General features: G+C 40.9%; 2 protein-coding genes across 2 annotated transcripts in view; both read left to right on the top strand.

The window, feature by feature from the left end:
- The window catches only part of LOC109477702, a 9,489-nt gene extending 561 nt beyond the window's left edge, over positions 1-8,928 (top strand). Inside the window, exons 2-5 of the mRNA XM_019779047.1 lie at positions 2,600-3,464; positions 5,236-5,370; positions 5,938-6,064; positions 8,645-8,928. Of these exons, the coding sequence (XP_019634606.1) occupies positions 2,613-3,464; positions 5,236-5,370; positions 5,938-6,064; positions 8,645-8,928 (1,398 nt within the window). The 5' untranslated portion in view covers positions 2,600-2,612. The remainder of the gene's footprint in view (positions 1-2,599; positions 3,465-5,235; positions 5,371-5,937; positions 6,065-8,644) is intronic.
- A 4,025-nt stretch (positions 8,929-12,953) lies between these two features.
- The window catches only part of LOC109477704 (steryl-sulfatase-like), a 7,872-nt gene continuing 7,144 nt past the window's right edge, over positions 12,954-13,681 (top strand). The window contains exon 1 of the mRNA XM_019779050.1: positions 12,954-13,044. The gene's annotated coding sequence lies outside the window, so the exon portion shown is untranslated. The remainder of the gene's footprint in view (positions 13,045-13,681) is intronic.

The raw sequence follows: 13,681 nt of genomic DNA, 5'->3' as shown, positions 1-13,681 counted from the left end.
ATATTCCCTTTATTTCGGCCAATTTCTACATTTTCCAGCGATCCACGGTGCCTGGTAGAGGCTAGTCGGGGCGACAGTAAGCGCTAGCCACTACAGCCGGCGCCGCGGGAATGACACAGCGGTCCACCGGCGGGTACCCGTCGGGCTAGCCTGGGTGCCACCCCGCGCGCGAGAAATCCTAAAAGTCATGGGAAGCCATACTCCCGACAGACCTACTTGGCACACTGGGTCTAATTATCTCCTCGCGCACGAGGCGTTACAGGGCTTCGCGTGGATGAAGGGGTTTGGGTGGATAATGGTAGCGGACAAATACGGTTTTTCCCGAAATCTATCGCCAAATAAACGCCGGTGCCTTTGCCGGTACTGTGGGGCCCAGTGGGGCCGGTAAAATTCGGTGACCAGCTGGATACGCGCGCCAGGGGGCTGTTGTTGTTAGCGGGCCGGCTAGCTGAACCGGCCACACCAGCGGTACTTTCCTGGATTTGTTCCATTTGATTTCGAAGTTGTTGTTGAATAAATAATGGATAGAGATCAACTTCTTTTTGTCTTTTTTATTGTCTTCATCTTATGTAAACATACCTGCCTTCGTATTTCAGACAGCTTATGCATGAAATACGCTTGTATTTATATTTTGAACATGTCTAGTTTTGACATATATCTGCTGGAGTACTCTGTATTGATAACTGTTAACGTGATGATAGCCGCCATCGTGAAACGCCTAATCTGCAGTACAGTAGCTGGCTGACTGGTTAAAAAAATGAAAACAAAGAAGAAATCATGTCAATAGAGCCCAAAATGGAAGATTTAAAAAATCCTGTCAATAGTGCCAAAAATGGCACTGCTGACAGGACGATCCTGTCAACAGTGTCAAAAATGGCACTGCTGACAGGACGATCCTGTCAGCAGTGCAGTATTTCCTGTTATTGACAGGATCGTCCTGTCAGCAGTGCAGTATTTTCTGCTATTGACAGGATCATCCTGTCAGCAGGGCAGTATTTTCTGCTATTGACAGGACGATCCTGTCAGCAGTGCAGTATTTCCTGCTGTTGACAGGACGATCCTGTCAATAGCCTCAGGCATTCGTGATAGGACGTTAGCCGCAAATCGTAAAGTCGTAATCAGCTCTGAGACTTTAACGTAATTTGTAATGTTCGGCGAAAATTTTGCGTAATTCGTAATCACTACCCCCCTCCCCATGCAGGCCTTCAGATAACCATCCCTATATTAAAGGCCACAACAAGTAAATTTTATGGATGACATCCTCCGCAGACTCCAAATCTAATGCGAGCGGGCGAAAAAAACAAGATTGACCGAAAAAAACAAGGTTCCTACATGTTCAATTTTGACTCCATCGTTATACAAATGGTTTTGATTCAGTGGGAACATCACATATACACAGCCAGCATCACATATCACTGCATCAAAGTAAGAAACAAAACATTATAATAAATCAGAGCCTTTTCTTGTCTCTTCTCTTTATAGTTATCTGCCACCCACCTTCCGGCATGGCAATAGACATCATTGCCCATTTTCGGCACCCATGTTGACCACTGTCAGAAGGCAGCAAAATTTCTTGTTTTTCTTTCCAAAATCAGGCTAAAATGAATGCGTGCGCTGATGTCATCCATAAAAATTACTTGCTGTGGCCTAAGAGAAAAACACTTTCCACCACCATGGTACACCAGGATGTCTCATAAATTTGGGTTATGCCGATTGAAATTCCTTCAATACTGGGTAACGTAACGCAACATTACTATTTATAGCGAGTTCACAAATTCTAGTGCGTACAATGTAGATAGTGGTATATGCAGATGGTGGTTGTTGCTCACATCATGCATCAGAGATCATCAGAGAGGGATCTCCTGGCTCGCGTTTAGGTGTTCCAAGGAGCTTCCGATCCACAGAAGCAGTTGATTGACAGCTATCATGCCTTTGATCTGGCCGAAGATTTCACTTTGAGTTCTCTACTTGTAGACATAGGCAGTCCGCCTGACTGTATAGAATACGTAACGCTACATTGAACCTAAAGTTGATAACCTTATGGTACCTTACATGCATTGTTTTTCCATATGGCCCAAAAGTTGAGTACAGTCAAACCTGCCAAGGTGACCACCTCTCCAAGCTGGCCATCTGGCCACTTTTTTCTCTGTCGCAAAACTTTTCCCCATTGACACAAGCATCAAACAACCTGTCCAAGGTGACCACCTGGTCAATGCAACTGCGACCACTCTGAGTTGGGTCTGCTCAAGGCCTGATACCTGCCCATGGTGACCACATGGTGATCATGTTGATTATTGATGATAACTAAAGAGAAATCATGGAGAAACCAGCCAGTTTCCCTTGACTGCTGGATGATGTTTTTGTTTGACGTAAATTGTTTCTGTGCCACCCTCACCCACATTCATTTACCACAGAACTGAAGATGCTTCTCGACTATCTATGTTTTTCAGTCATGTTGTGAGGCAACCCTCTTCAAGGAGACCACCTGTCCAAGGTGACCACTTTTCTTTGGTCCCCTGGGTGGCCAGCTTGGACAGGTTTGACTGTAACTAATTATGTTTGTCTGTGTGTGTCAAAATGTTGCAATTTCATTTTTTAGGCAGATCAGCAAAATGGATTACATCATGGAAGGTTTAAGGCATGGGCACACCAGCCTCTCAGAATGGCAGAGCTGTTCAGAAGTTCCTTGTACATTGTGCCTTTCTTACCTGCAGCATGTTATTAACAAATCAAGGAACTGCAAGCAAGGCTGTAAGTTGTGTGCAGAGGTCTGTAAAAGAGTCACAAACCACTGGAAAACTTGTACCAGTGGAACGTGTCATATTTCTCTCTGTCAGGAGCTAAGGAGCTCATTCAATGCTACAGAGTCAGATGTAAACAGAAATGAGGAGACCCAAGTTACCATAGAGGACATCCGTCCACTTGTTGAGAAAATACTGTCAGAGGAAACTCAGGAACACAAAAGAAGTATAGTTTTGCCAGAATTGTATGCAGAAAACCAAGGTGTAGTAGAAGACGTAACTCATTATCAAACAGATAAAGACACTAAGAAACTTCTAGCCCGAGGAGGCACAGAAGGCGTATCAGCAATCGACATGAGACTCAACAACTTGTCACTTGGTGATGTCCAATCCACACCTGGAATAAGAAACATTCAGGAGCGGGACAACATCCAAACACCCACAAATCAGTTTGCAATTGCTGCATATCTGGACGATACCAACCAGAATGTGACAAGGGAAGGAGAGGAAAGATTTGCACGACATGACCTTCCACCTGGGGTCTTGGGACCGCCAACTTATGCTTACCCTTTGAGCTTTCCCACCCTCTCAGACTTTTCCAGGCCAGGCCTCGGCTATGTGGCAAAGGGAACCCCTTCAGACATCAAGGTTTTCTCTCAGTATTGGGCAAGCTTGGCAGAAGCAGAGAATCAAGATCAAGAGGAGGGAGTCTTATTCCATGAGGTATATTACTAGTAGTATATATTTGAGACATTAACATTGATTATAAAAATGATGACACTTCAACATTTCTTTTGTGAGTGATAACAGTTACATGACTTTTTTTTATAATTACAGTGAGTTACATGAATTTTTTTATAATTATGTTACTTCTTATTCCATGAGGTATATTACTAGTAGTATATATTTGAGACATTAACATTGATTATAAAAATGATGACACTTCAACATTTCTTTTGAGTGATAACAGTTACATGGCTTTTTTTATAATTACAGTGAGTTACATGAATTTTTTTATAATTATGTTACTTCTTATTCCATGAGGTATATTACTAGTAGTATATATTTGAGACATTAACATTGATTATAAAAATGATGACACTTCAACATTCTTTTGTGAGTGATAACAGTTACATGACTTTTTTTATAATTATGTTACTTCAATGATTGATATACATTATATGATCGATGTCCTGCATCCGGAAATAGTTTCACCAGGTTAAGTATAGGGTATAAGGGTTTTCTTCTACACCAAATATTCATACCTGTCTATCAGACAGCTAGCTCGGAGCTTCTGACTGGAGTTCTGCTTCTCGCCGCTATATGTAGCCGATAGGTGGCGCTTTTGCTGTAGATACCAAAGCGTCAGTAAGGTATACGTACTAATACTTCATGATGTACTGCATAATTAACATGCAAAATATATCATGTATAAGAAAAGCCTGCATGAGGTATCAGAAAAGGGATGAACATAAATTGTGAAGTGTGAGTATGCATGCATTTTTGTGTGTGTGTTTTCCTATGTGAGTGTGCATGTGCCTGTGTTAAATGTTTAAAGAGAACTTAACTCCTTTTCTGGTCTTTAGGTCACACCAATTTGATTTGTTTGTTCTCAGATTTTTTTCAGAAAAAAATAAAGCGGCAGGACAACAAAAATAAAAACAGACCTACTAGTAGGCATCCTATGATAGCCTCAAATGCTATGATAGGAGCCATGAAGTCAACATACCAGGCTGGTTTGTAATTCAAACAGTGAATTTTAAACTTTTAATCAAACCACTGCACTGATAGATGGAAAAATTTTTGTGAAGAGAAGGGACTTCTTTCAACTGTTCGGGCCAAAATATGAGGATTTTGGAGTATTCAGAGCCTGAAATGTTTTTTTTTTTTTGCAATCCAGAAAACAATTAAGCGGGCAAATCCGAGAACCAGCAAATTGAATTGGTGTGGCCTTACACTGCGTTTACATGTACATTGTTTGGAATCTTAACAGTGTTCTTAAGAAAATTTGAATGTAACATAAGTACTCAGGTGGAACCAGAAGCTCCATTCTTAGGCCACAGCAAGTAATTTTTATGGATGACATCAGCGCGCGCATTAATTTTTGCCTGATTTTGGAAAAAAAAAGAAGAAATTTTGTTGCCTTCTGACAGTGGTCACCATGCCAAAAATAGATATCTGTTGCCATGCCGGAAGGTGGATGGCAGATAACTATAAAGAGAGGATACAAGACAAGGCTCTGATTTTATGTTTTGTTTCTTACTTTGATGCAGTGATATGTGATGCTGGCTGTGTATATGTGATGTCCCCATTGAATCAAAACCATTTGTACAATGATTGAGTCAAAATTTCAAAATGTAAGAACCTTGTTTTTTTAAGCCCGCTTTGTTTTTTTTCGCCCGCTGGCATTAGATTTGGAGTGTGTGGAGGATGTCATCCATAAAATTTACTTGCTGTGGCCTTATATACAGTCGCACTTATTTCCTACTTCCAGGACCTGACACCAATTAATGGACGCTATACAAAGAATACACATTGGCGTTTGGGTCACAAGATAGGGGGTGGTGAACAAGGATGCTGCTACCTCACAGTCGACCACATGACTGAGTTTATTTGTGCTGTGAAACAGGTACTAGTATATACTTCCTGTACTTTTGTTTGTTGTGTTGTCCATTGGCACATGTGGATCATATATAGAGGTAAGGAGGGAAGTTTCATATAAAAGTTCATATCCCATATAAACCACCAACTCTTGTATTAGGTTAGCCTTATGAAAGTGCACTAGTTGATATGTACTAGTAGATGCAATTAAATATTTTGTACTCTGTATAATTGTTGTGCATTATCAACTAATCATTGAGTTCATTGAACTAACCTTGTTTAAGATCTTATTTTTACTTGCTATACATAACATCTGTGTCCATAATATCACCAGGGTCCATAATATCGCCACCTTGAGAAATAGTGTGCTTAAAGATATTTTTACTGCAACATACCCTAGGTATGTACATTTGATGTGTGAAGGAGTGCATACCAAAAGTATGTTGCAGTAAAAATATCTTTAAACACACTGTTTCTCAAGGTGGCGATATTATGGACCCTGGTGATATTATGGACACAGATGTTATATATGTAACATTATACAATTAGCCAATTGTTAAACTTAAGTTACAACTTGCTCCTATGTATCAAACAGGTTTCCCCACCTGGTTACAGAGCAGAGGAGATTGAGATTTGGGGAGAGTTGGTCCACCCGAGGATCAACAGAATGTACGGCATCCTGAGGGACAAAGACTTCTACTACTTCATGGAGTATATATATGGTATATGTTGTTGAGATTTACCACATTTGTGGAAGCACTAAATATAAAGTTTATGGGATAAGGCCACACCAATTTAATTTCTTGGTTAACAGATTCGCCCACTTCATTTTTTTCTGATTAAATGCAAATAAAAATAAAAATTCAGAATCAACTGCAAAATGCTCATATTTTGCCCTGAACAGTTGAAAACAGTCCTTTTCATCCTAGCTAGTTATTACAGTTATTCCATCTTTCAATGCAATGGTGTCATTAAAAGTTCAAAATTCATTGTTTAAATTTTGAACCAGCCTGGTGTGTTGACTTCATGGCTCCTATCTACCATTTTGGACCATAATAGGATGCCTAGGCCTGTTTTTCATTTTTATTTTTTTTCGCCCGCCCGCTCCATTATTTTTCTACAAAAATCCGTTAACCAAGAAATTCAATTGGTGTGGCCTAATTGAGACCAGACTAGTATGGTTTGATGGGTTCTTTAACATGCTTGAGGTGGTGTTTTATTCCGGCTATACAGATACAGAGGTGTGGCGCTCCTCAAACATGGTGAAGGCAAATTGGTCCTTCTATGGTTGGCTAACTCCTCTGGCCAATTTACTCCCGTTAATAATTTTATGCCAATTTTGACTTTTTCTTCAGCCTGCAAAGGAGTCTAGTGGAGACATATCAAACACACATGTAGGCCCTCCAACATAAAGTTTACATTCCATCTGAGAGGCTGTCCCAATTTTTTTAGTTAAGTCAGAAAAGTAGGTGTTCAGGGACTCAAACCAAGAACCAACAACCGTAATCATAGGGCCGCCTTGCCACCTAATGTACTGCATATTGGAGCACATTCTAAAACTAGAGAGGCCAACATTTGCTTTGGAGCAAATGTAGCATGACTTCACCATGTTTCACAACATGGCAGGGAAAGAAGAAGAAATACAAGGGAAAACAATGCTTTGTATTGATATAAATATAGTATGAAGTGACATATAACTAAGAATGCAACAGTTGGATAGCTATCCCCTACATTATTGGTTAGGATTTATTTGCATAATGCTGTTCATTTTCAAGATTAAAAAAACTGTTTATGTCCTGCATTCCAATGCTTGAGAAGGAAAGTTTTACATATCTACCCCAAAACACTTGAATGCAGTTCAATACTGTCAATATGGTATGGCTATGTGAAGCTGTTAATACAGTTAACCCAATTAGATCTCAACAGCCAATCAGCAACAAGAATAGAGGAAAGCAGCTTATTTGGTTTAAAAATTTTAAAATTTGGTTTAAAAAATACCAAGGTATATAGAAATGTACGTTCTATGACATGTTTCTACCGATTTGCAACCCAAAAGACTTCTTTTCCTGGCTAATACTTGTAAAAAAACAAAGTAACTATTCCTATTATAAGTATGTGGAAGCATACACAGGTGTTCATTTAGTAGTAAAGTAATTAATGGAACAGCCAATCAGTGACCAGATCTCCAAACAAGGTGCACCTGCTGCCCATATTTGGGCATTGGCCCTATGCCCAAATATGGTCACACTCCAATCATGGCAACACACACTGCTACCGTACATTACCTATAACACAGCCAAAAAGTCCAAATAAAACCATTCTAAAAGCTAGTTTCATGTCTCTGTTTTAGGAAACACTCTGACAGCCTACATAACAGTAAACAGAAAACTGAGGGAGGATGTCGCCTTGGAATGTCTGGAACAAATACTAGAAGGGTTGATGTACCTGCATGGAAATCGCATCATCCATGGGGACATCAAAGGTAGAATATAGTGTACATAATGTACAAAACAACTAATAAATTGGTGTGCATCCATTGTAATATAATACACTGCTTATCTTGGAAGTTCCTTTGTGTTGATAGAAGTCATTCTGAAACAGGTTTGAACTGTACTTTCCAATCAACACAAAAAATTCTGACATGCCCAAATTTTCTACTGTTCAACTCCGCAGTCTTTGTGGAGTTGTTTTGTGTTGCAAACTACAGTTCAAACCTCTCTGTTGGGTTAAGGCGTCCTAGGCTTATGGGAAAGTAGTATTCTATACATATGACTGTAACTTTTGATAGCTTGGTCACACCGCGACGAAACTTCACACAGTTTTAGTTGTACTTGAAACGCATTGAATAAAGGGTACTTCAGTTTTTCTTCACCTGGATTTTGGGTCAAAAATACACATTTTGGTTTAAAAGATAGCCGTTTACTTCATGAATTTACGCGCAGGCGGTAATAACACCATCCATCGTTATATTTTACAAGATGAAAGCCAACCCCACACAGGTTATTTCTGTCCGAGGCTATTTTGTTTCAAATGTGTATTTGGTTTTAGTTTTGGGTCAAAATCACAAGAAACAGCTATTTTTGGCCATTTTTGGTTTGAAAAATCGACCCAGTAAGAAAACATCCAAATGATTCTGGTTTGAGGCATGTCTGTGGCCATCGTGCAGACACACACCCGAACTCAAACATGAATATCAGCCTAGACCGCCTTAACCCAACCGAGCTGTTTCACACTATACACAGCTGTCAAACTCAACAGCAAAGTACTGGTGGAGATATTTAAGTTATTTTTCTTGCTTCCAGGGGACAACATTGTTGTGACAGAAAAAGGAGAGGCAATTGTCTTGATTGACTTTGGCCTTGCCTGTCAGCTTCCCCACAATGTGTCAGCTGTCCCAAGGGGTGAACCTGCGACAGGGACTTATGCTTACCAGAGCCCGGAGGTGCGCTTCAGACTCGGCCATGACTGCAAGGCGGATGTCTGGAGCGCCGTGTGTGTCTTGTACAGCATGTTAGAGGGGGTCACACCCGCATTCGACTTCAAGCCATGTGAGGTATGTCTCTTAGCAGCTTTTCAGAAAATTTGAAGAGTTGGTGAAATACATTACTGTGCTCCAACTCAAAGAATTACTCGATGAAATTTGCTTGGCATCATATATAATAAACAAAACCATAATGTGGTCATATAGCAATTGGGCCAGAGAGAAGAAATGGAAGAAAGAGTGACTTAGTTGAAAATTTCAGTGAGTAAATTTTCTTTGAGTGACAATCTCTAAATTTTTACACCGTATGCAGTTTTTGTTTTTGGCATGTTTCTCTGGTTAGTGAGTTTTATGACATGTTTTCAGATAAAAGAATCATAGTTTCTTTGTTATTTAGTTGCTGTTTGCTGTTCCAATTTTATTCCTCAGGTAGTTCAATTTGTACATGCAGAAAGTTTCATTTTTCTTGCTTATGACTTCAAGAATTATTTGCCGTTGCAGTATCACTGCAGCAGGTTTCCCTGTCTACACTCTGGCAGCCACCCATTCTCCAAAGCTGATCTTCCAGACCGTTACAGCAACAAAGTCAAGGACATTTTCCTCCGAGGTTTCCATTATGATCCTGAGGACAGAGCATCTGCAGAAGAACTACATAGACTATTAGTTAGTTGCACTACAATTTGTTTACTTTATCTCTTAGGCCACACCAAGTAAATTTTATGGATGACGTCCTTTGGAGACCCTAAATCTAATGTGAAAGGGCGAAAAAAAACAAGAAGGGCCCTAAAAAACAAGATGCCTAGATTAGAAATATACTAAGAGAGGACAAATGTCAGGACACAAATTGAATGAGGTGACACAGATTAACAAGCAAGAAGTCTTTTATTCATCATCAAAACAGCAATAAATCAGGTGAAACAGCAGTTGTCGTCCTGTCCTGTTTGTTTCACATTTTTGCAGGCCTGCAGAAACAAAGCATTGTGCTCTTTACCCATTTCGCGTTACGGGTTTCATGCAATCTAACGATTTGCGGCACTGTCATGACTCTTTGGTCATAGTTACAGGGAGCGGAATTTCTTGTTTTTTTTTCTAGGAACTGGCCAAAATCAATGCGCACGCGGACATCATCCATAAAATTTACTTGGTGTGGCCTTACTGTAATTCGTAGCATAAGAATTTACCAAATTGTGTTTGTGTAACTCAGAATATTTTTCTTTATGTCTTTTACTTTACTTGAATAATTTCATGACTTACTCAGTGGCCAATACTGTTTTGTTGAGTGATATATTTTGTCTCTGTTTCAGGTATGTTAACAGCAACAGAGTAGCCTGGCCAAGCAACAAGCTGCCGATGTTAAGAAGGATAGATGATTTATTTAAACTGGACCCAAAGGACTGTGAATATTATTCCTCTAAAGAAAGCATGAAGGGAAAAACTTGAAGCTTGATGACTTCAGAAGGGGTCTGTTCACACATCTCACTGCAGTGTTTACAGAAAGTACATGAAGAATAAGATCATTTCATGAGAGGAAAGAATTTATCAAGAGAGACAGAGATTGTACAGTAATAGATAGAAATCCTCCTAGTTCCTAAAGATCTAATTGTAAGATTATTAAGAAAGACAATTTAGTATAACATGAGGGTGATACAGATTTTATAGATTCACAGTTTTATAAAGTGCAACTATAGATAAAACTTGACACATTTTTTCAAAATGTATTAAATAGATTTGAAATGAAACGATTCCTTAACATTTTAAATTTGATATTGAGTATCAAGAATAGATTACGTCAGATGCAGAAATTATCTTTTAACTGTTTCAAGGAAAACAAAATTCTTTAAGAGTTACCCTCTTAATGATATCATGTCTTGGACATGGTACCTAACTTTTTACAGCGGTAAAAGTATAATAGATGTGTTCTTGCCTCTTTACAGTAAGTGGATGATGAGGAAGATGTGAACTACTTGTATATCTTTTTTAGAATCATGAATCCTTATTCTCATGCGATTTATTTGACTCCCTTTTTGTTGTCCCGGAAGCTGGGAGTCAACCACTTGGGGGGGGGGGTTGTCCAGGTGGTCCTACCTGTAAAATAAACAAAGGGGGAGGAGGGTGCACAATCAGACTCCAAGCAGATGTTAGGAGGCAAAATGAATACGTTTCTGCTTGAAGATTTAACTGATACATACAATGACACAATGGTTTGTTTGGTCTTTTCTTCGGATTTTAAAGCATTAATTTTACCATCGGCATGAAAGAATAGTCGGGGGAGGGGGAGTTGAAGTAGCCCCCTTTGCAGACTTGCTGGGCGGCGGCGTTATTTTTTTCGGTGAGCGACGAGAGTTATGCCGATTTTGCTGCCGAGGGAGTTTTTGCCGTGGAGAGGTTTCCCGCGAAACCTTCTCTCCATGGCAAAAACTCCCTCGGCAGTAAAATCGGCATAACTCTCGTCGCTCACCGAAAAAAAATAAACGCCGCCCAACAAGTCTGCGAAGGAAGGTAGAGTTGAAAGGGGTGCATATACCGGTAGGCTGTAGTGAGATTCAGGTTTTTCTCCATGTTTTAAGGAGGGAGTATACGGCAACCCCTGCAGCAAATATGGAATAAGGTGGCACCCGCGCTAGGCAGTCTTTGGGGTATGTGGGATTGTCAAACATTTTCAGTGATCAGCTAGGGGTGATTGTGTTTGAGTTTGTTGTGACTTTATTAGCCCCTTTTGGGAATAATCTATGGTTTGAACAAAGTGACATATAATATTCATATACGCAACATACAGACACATATTATAGTTCAGAGGTTGAAAATACATGTATAGTGGAGACCATTAGGGGTATACTCTGAAAACAAGGAGCCGAAAAATTTTTCATGTTTAAAAAAATTTTCAAAAAGCGGATATTAATACCCTATCACACCCCCGTTTTGCAGCATTCAGTCTGGAAAAAAATCCGTATCTCGCGACGGAAGCGTCATTCCCATCCAGATTTCGCACTTTGACGAGTTGGGGGAAAAGAGATGGGCTCTTATGGGGGCTTTACTCCAGATCTTCCCCGCTGTCGTTCTTGACCTTGGAACTATTGACTATTAAAATACCGGGAACTAATCAGAAACGTTTTATGAATAGATGTTTTAATTCTAAGATCTTCATCAAAGGGGTCTGTACGATATGTTGAGGAGTCGTGTCAAGACCTGTCAAGGAGGTCGTGTAACTAAAGAAATCTGTGAAAATAGAAAGCTTTACCAAAGGCATGTGATTAATGACTTTCGTCATTCATCTGGGACAGACAGACATATCCATTACAACCCACAGCACGCGCACGCACACACACACGCGCGCGCACGCACACACACACACACACACACACACACGCGCGCGCGCGCACGCACACACACACACACACACACGCGCGCGCGCGCGCACGCACACACGCACACGCACACACACACACACGCACACACACACGCACACACACACGCACACACATACATATACACACACACACGCACACGCACACACATACATGTACACACACACACACTCACACACACACACACACACACACGCACACACATACATGTACACACACACACACTCACACACACACACACACACACACACACACACGCACACACACAGGTTTCTTAACACGGGGCATTTATGAAAAGCTCAAGTTTGATTGTACGCTAGATCACATACGAAACCACGTTGGCCGTACGGTCATTGACCCCTTTTCACTGGAGAGGCGAGCTTTGAGCTACCAAATCTCATTAGTTCAAACGATAAAGAAGTGTACATGTACATGTAGTGTGTAAATTGTGTTCGCTCTGTTGTCTTTCAAATCATACTTTCCCATGATATATCACATTTAATTTATAAATTCATACCAAGCGGTCGCCATTCAGTAGAAAGGGGGCCTACGTGTAACTTGTGAGTACAGGTATACAAGTAAGCTATGTGAGCTTGTGGCCGTACGGGTATGTCAATAATGCTATATAAACATCATAAAATGCTCTGAGTGCATGTTGATGTGTAACTGCAAAGTTTCTTTACTATAGCCGGCGTTTGGCATTGCCTTTTGACCCACTGCACTGGGAGAGAACAAGGGCAAAGTTCATGCCATTCCTAATTTCACCTTTCACCCACATCTATATCCGGAAGTAACACCTTCAGCAAGATTCAACATTGAATACTCCAGCTTCCTGCGTCCACCTGAGGAGTGCTATGTGAGTATTCATGTTCGAATCATGTACAGAATATTGCCTTTGGTGAGTTCAATTGGCGGCGTACATGTACCTTGTATGATAGTGCGCCCATGTGATGGAAAGCTCACCTGTGAATTTGAAATGAGCGAAGGAATTTCGTAGCCTGGGTGCCAGCCCCTAAATACCCTGGAAGCCAGAACTCGTTTTCCGGGCCGCAAGAGCCCTTCGCCCGTTGGTGTAAATTACCGCTACGGGGGAGTCTAGCCCGGTGGGAGCTTGACCTCCCCACGGGCTCAATTCCACCGCAGCGGTAATTTAGATCTGCGGGCGAAGGGCTTTGGGCTGCCGAAGGAAACGGCTAGCGGCCCGTAAACTTGGCTGGGACCCAAGGTAGCCCCTACCGCGAAGGAGTGAAAACTCCTTCGGCAAGGGAAGCAATACGCCCCGCCGACCACGATTTGGCACCCTGGCTCTAATTACCTCTTCGCGTGAAGATAAAGGGTTTGGGGCAGCCTGGGCTTGGGCGACGGATACACAGTAGCGGACACTTAGGTAGCCTCTACCAGGCACCGTGGATCGCTGGAAAAATAGTAGAAATTGGCCGAAATAAAGGAATAATATACCAGAGAAGATCCAGGGCCATAGAAGCTCCAATTTG

The sequence above is a fragment of the Branchiostoma belcheri genome, unplaced genomic scaffold (assembly GCF_001625305.1).
Source record: "Branchiostoma belcheri isolate BF01 breed outbred unplaced genomic scaffold, Haploidv18h27 scaffold409, whole genome shotgun sequence".
Classification (NCBI taxonomy): Eukaryota; Metazoa; Chordata; class Leptocardii; order Amphioxiformes; family Branchiostomatidae; genus Branchiostoma; species Branchiostoma belcheri.
This window is presented reverse-complemented; position numbering and strand designations above follow the sequence as displayed.